The 5,935-nt window shown below is 29.5% G+C and overlaps 1 protein-coding gene across 1 annotated transcript; it reads right to left on the bottom strand.

Moving 5' to 3' along the window:
• Positions 1 to 3,690: 3,690 nt before the first annotated feature.
• On the bottom strand, positions 3,691 to 5,467 carry LOC114180596 (uncharacterized). Its single transcript, XM_085671960.1, has one exon. It carries the CDS (start codon positions 4,735 to 4,737, stop codon positions 3,691 to 3,693), a length of 1,047 nt encoding a protein of 348 aa, XP_085528086.1. The 5' UTR covers positions 4,738 to 5,467.
• Between the last annotated feature and the right edge of the window lie 468 nt (positions 5,468 to 5,935).

The raw sequence follows: 5,935 nt of genomic DNA, 5'->3' as shown, positions 1-5,935 counted from the left end.
AAATGCATTGTAAACTATCAAGTGTGGTTCAAATGCGAATTGCATTGTTCAATTCGACTATGAAAATCAAGTAAACTAGATATACTTAGATTCAAAAATATTTCGATTAAATAAAAACACAATGATAACACCTCAAGAAGACTTAAAGAAGGAAACAATTTGAAAGTAAATGGAAATTGCGAATTACGGGGTTCAAGACTTAAGCAATTGAAAACTTAAGCCAATTGGATGAGAATAAACAGAGATGAATGAAGAAGGTTCTGAGATTATTGAAGCGGAGACGTCACTTGAAGTTCACACTCAAGATAAAACTCAAACAAAGAAAAGGCATCCACTCTATCATAATTTCGCCAGACTTTTATCACTATTTAAATTTTGTTTCACAAGAAAAGAAGGTTGGAAAGCAAGAAACAGGAAAAAATAAAGGTAGAATACTGTCAACCAACATACGCTTTTCATGCTTAAGGAGAAGGGGCAAACATATTCATGATAGAACTAACATACTCCCCTCTTCTCTTTTCTCTCCAGGTTAGGCTTTACAATAAAGAGCCACCACCGCCAATTGTTAGGAATCACGCAATAAGAATATAATCTCTTCAGCATAAGCACACCCATAAATAATAGTAGAACTATAAGTAAAAGCACATAAGAAATTTTAACGTGGTTTAACACCTCAATGTCTACATCTATGAATAGTCAAGAAAATGTGTTATTGCTCAACATGCAATTATTTTGGAAAAAATTGCAAACTTTCATACACTTCTTTGTGAACAAAGTTGCAAACCAACCTTCTTATGCAATTTTTTGTAAACAAAACTATATATACTTATCGTGCAATTTTTTGTGACAACTACATATACTTGTGCAATTTTGTGTGGACTTACAAGCCATCTCGTATAATCTTTTGTGAACTAAAATGAAAACCTTGTGCAATCTTTCTTGACAAATTACAAACCATCTAATGATAAAATTTTCTTTTATCATATATATCATTTTCTTTTATTTTTTAATATCCCAAAATAAGCTCACCCCTATCATTAATGCAAAAATGACAGCCTACGAGTAACGTGTTCCAGATTTTGAAAACCAATTTTGTGCCACCCTATTACAGCCAAAATGGCAGCCTATTACATTTTTTTATGATATATTATCTTATTTTCATAAAAAAATAAATTATTCTTGCAATATTCAAATATTTTAGTTATCATGATCATCACCCTTATTGATATCCACTAACATCTTATTTTAACAAAAGAAGAGGTTAATTTAAATCCACCAAAAAGTTTTTGGTGTGTGTGTTTTTCTTTTTAATCCTAATAGTTAACATTTTTCACCGAGGTGTGGATAATATTTTTAAAAATCTTCTTAATTAACTTCATAAATAGAGTTGTTTAATTAACACACTCATTTAATTTGTATTGTTAGACTCGTCTGATCATTGTGTTGATAGACTTATCTAAATGTGTATCACAAGACTTGTCTAATTAGATAATCGATAGAGTAGTCTAATGTATATTAATAGACTCGTCTAATATATATATGAACAGACTCGTCTAATGTATATTGTTACAGTCGTCTAATTAGTGTATCGACAAACTCATAAAATATATTTTGCTAATACTCATCTAATCAATGTATTCATAAACTCATGTATGAGATTACTCGTCTAATTTTTTTTTCAAATTTACAGTAAATATAAAATAATTGCACTTAAGTCCTTATTAAATCAATAAAACATTATTGAAAAAACTTAGAAACATACCTTGAAATTATTTTAAAAAATTGATTTATTTATATTCATTTATAAATAAGGATAATAATAATAATAATAATAAAATATTTTGTCAACATAAAAATGTGGTATGCATGATTAGATATGTGTTTATCATGTAAATATGTGTTCATAGTGTATTTCATTTATTAAAATAAGATATAATAAAAGTGACGCATATGGAAGATTACTTTATAAGAGGAAACAATTTTAATTTGAACATTCAATTTTTTATCATAAATAGTTGGATGTAAAAACAGTATTTATTAAATTACTTCTTTCATTGGTTCAGAAAAAATAGAGAAAAAAATGCTATTTGTCAGAAATAAAATTCATATTACTACATTACGAGTAACCAAAATAATGTCTTACAATTGAGCTTCTTCATTTGCAAATTAGTTGAAGATAGAACATTAATTAATAAGCAAGAGTGAATAATAATAATTGATGAAAATGTATCAACTTTAAAAAAAAAAAAAATCAAACTCTACCTATTTATGTTGCAGCAATTGAAGAATTTTAAATGAGTTGGCTATTTTAAGGGAATCAAATAATTTACAACATACAATGTTGGTCACGTTTATAACGAATTCAATGAGGATTTGTTTAATTCTTAAAAAATATGAAACTAACTTTTATTTATTAAAAATATAAATAAATAATAATAAAATAAAATAATAGTCCTAAACACCAAGTTTCATTCTCAACATTTCAAACTTGTTTGTTAGTAGAGACTTAATGAATATATCAACTATATATCTTGTAATAAATAAGAATTACATCACTGTTCCTTTGCGATTCTAAAACAAACCAACATTTATGATATTAACTCACAAATACATAAATGACACTCTAAGACTTGATCATGGTGATGCGAGACTGAAGTCTACAAATAGAAATTTAACTTCTTTGAGAAGCTCAATTCATTTTAATTATTTTTTTCTTATAATTAACTATTAATAAAATTTATAATTGTGGGTAGGTAACAGATACTAAAAATTCATTTTCTACAAATATAAATTTCATGAGAGGAAGTAAAAGTTATTTCTAACCTAAAGAAAAGAGAAACCTAAATAGGGAGGAAAAGAAGAAGGAAGAGAGACGATAGTTATTTAAAATTCTGACAAGAATTGTGAAAAACGAAATTGTCTATTTCTTCGAGTCTTATTATCTTGAGGGTGAGTTTTAAGTAAGGACTACTCTCGTTTTAGAGTCTTCTTCCAAGGGTCGTGGTAGAAACCATCTCAACATCAACTGAGGTCTATCTATTTACTTTCCAATTATTTCCTTCCTTGAATCTTCTTCCAAGGGTTGTTGAACAATGCAATTCACATTTGAAACATACCGGATAACATACAATCTATTTTAGTTTATATATATATATATATTGGAGTTTTTATTTGAATGGACCTATACTAAGAAAGCTAGGCCTAGTATGGAGATGTAACTTTCTAGCGCAAACTTTTTGTAAACACCCAATTTTGTCCAGATAATCAAAAATTATTTCTAAAAATAAAAAAAGGGAAAGATCTTGAAAAATGGAAAATATTCTAAAAAGCTAAAAAAAATAATGAAGGTATATTTTGTTTAATCTCTTTGAAATATTATGTACACATAATTTTGATCATGTTTTATCTAAGCATCCTTTCAATCACAATTTTTGTCTAATTAAATTAGGAGTTAAAAAATTTAATTTTAAGTTTTATTAATCTTTTTGTTTTTTATAGAGAACATCCCATCATTTCCTTCCCCTCTCTTTTCAAAGAGTGGCGGATCTTGACCAACATTGTTGGGGGAGCCCAAATAATACATCCAAAATTTATACATTTCATTATTGTCACTAACACAATAAAAATGAATTCATAACTTAGTATAACGATAACTAAAAAAGAAATCACAAATATCTAAAAGATTGCCCTTCATTCCTTCAGATCCCTGAACTCATCAATAATTGAATCAGAACTAAAATTTTCAGTTATTTCTTTTTCAATGTAAATAATCATATTGTCGGCAAGAAATTCATCTTCCATTTTATTCTGCAATCTTGTTTTGATAATCTTCATTGCAGAAAATGATCTTTCTGTTGTAGCTGTAGAGACAAGAAGAGTTAAAATAAGACGAATTAAACGATCAATCAAGTAGAATGTCCTTGACCTTCCTGTTCCTGTCAAAGATTGACATAATTCAAGCATGGTTGATAAATTCTTCAAATCTGGATGGTTAGGAGCATCAATAATAAAATGTTGAAGTTGAAATTTTAAACTAATCTTTTCTTGCTCACTAAAATCTAAAGGATAATATTTGTTCACAAGAGTGCATATATCCTCAATGTTAAAAGCTTTATAAGCATCCTTAGGAACTAAAGCATTGCTTAGAGTTAAAAGTTCTATTGTTTGCTCACTAAACTTGTCATTTAATTCTTGCAATTGCTTGTTCACTGTAACAAGAAATATATTCACCCTAAAATGATGTTCCATAGTGACATGATCTTTTTGATGTCGAGAATGTCTATGACGTGCAACATAAGTAGAATTAAAATCAGGAATATCAATGTCATGTTGTTCACAAAAGAATACCACACCTTTCAATAGATTTTGCCAACCATCATCCCTCAACTTTTGAATCAAAATTTTAGTAGAACAAACAAATTGCATAGCATTCAATACATCTTGAGATTGTTTCTGCAAAGCTTGGCAAAGACCGTCAGTAATTCCCATAATCTCTTTCATCATGTGTAAAATTAATATGAACTCAAATGAAGACAATGTATTCAATGCAGCATCAGCATCACCCCTTTGAGAATAAGTTGATCCATCAACAATAATTTTTTGAAGAACCAGACAAGATGCATTATATAGCTTCATCATACTACAAATGGAATAAAAATGCGAGCTCCAACGAGTATCACCAACTCGTTTTAAAGTGCCAATTTGATTTTTTCCTTTACCAGTTTCAAGTTCACCCATTTCTAATAATTGAGTTATTCCATCTAATTCAATAGTTTATAACTCATCATGACGTTTACTAGAGGAACACACAACATTTACAATAAAAGCCAAATTTGAAAAAAATTGATGAACTGGAATGACCTCTCTTGAAGCAGCCACAAAAGCAAGTTGTAGTCTATGAGCAAAATAATACACATAATAAGCATAAGGATTTTCATTGAGAAATAATGCTTGCAACCCATTCCATTCTCCCCTCATATTACTAGCACCATCATACCCTTGACCGCGAATATTGGAAACATCAAGATTATGCCTAGAGAGAACGACACTCAATTCTTTTTTTAGAGTGGCGGCTGTTGTATCCTTAACATGCACTATATCAAAAAATCGTTCTTTTATATTACCATCCTTATCTACGAATCTCAAAACAATAGCCATTTGCTCTTTTTTAGATTCATCACGTGCTTCATCAACAATTATGCAAAATTTAGAATCTCCAATTTCTTCTCGAATGTGACTTCTTACTTTTCTAGAGAAAATGTGCAAGATTTCTTTCTGAATATGATGAGAAATACTTAGCATTATACGGAGCATTTTCTAACACAACTTGTGCCACTTTATCATTATATGATGCTAGAAGTTTAATCATTTCAAGAAAGTTACCTCTATTACTTGACTTTGGTGTTTCCTCGTGGCCTCTAAATGCACAAGCTTGAAATGCTAGCCAACGAATTGTGTCAATAGAGGTTTTGAGCCGTAAACGATTCTTGCAGACTTGTTCTGAACTTTGAATATTTATAATGTTATTAATGTGCATAGATTGATTCAACAAGTCTTCACAAGCTTTCATTGCACTGTTATGCAGTGAGCAAGGACTATCTCCAATGTGGTTGAGAAATGCACATCTTTTTCCCGCATTAACCTTTCTCATTGATCTTAAACCTTGTTTAGTAAACACATCTGATCCAAAACGACCATATGGCTATGAACTAAATAGATAACATGCCAAACAATAAGCTTCATCATTAGCCGGGGAATACTCTAGCCAAGAAGGAAACATTTTAAACCAACTAGATTGAAATCTCCTTGGATGTTTTTCCTTAGAATAAGGATAGTTTTCAAGTTGCATTTGATATGGACGCATTTTTAAATAAGCTCTCTGAATCTCATCTCTTTGACTCATTGGATATTCCCATATTTGAAGACGTTTTCCTGG

The sequence above is a fragment of the Vigna unguiculata genome, chromosome 4, assembly GCF_037176805.1.
Source record: "Vigna unguiculata cultivar grain cowpea cultivar isolate G323 ecotype 2 chromosome 4, ASM3717680v1, whole genome shotgun sequence".
NCBI lineage: Eukaryota > Viridiplantae > Streptophyta > Magnoliopsida > Fabales > Fabaceae > Vigna > Vigna unguiculata.
Note: the sequence above shows the minus strand (reverse complement) of the source record. Positions and strands in the feature narration are given on the sequence as shown.

Excerpts from the sequence above, each read along its gene's own strand:
- LOC114180596 (XM_085671960.1), bottom strand. The coding sequence starts at position 4,737 with ATGGGTGAACTTGAAACTGGTAAAGGAAAAAATCAAATTGGCACTTTA.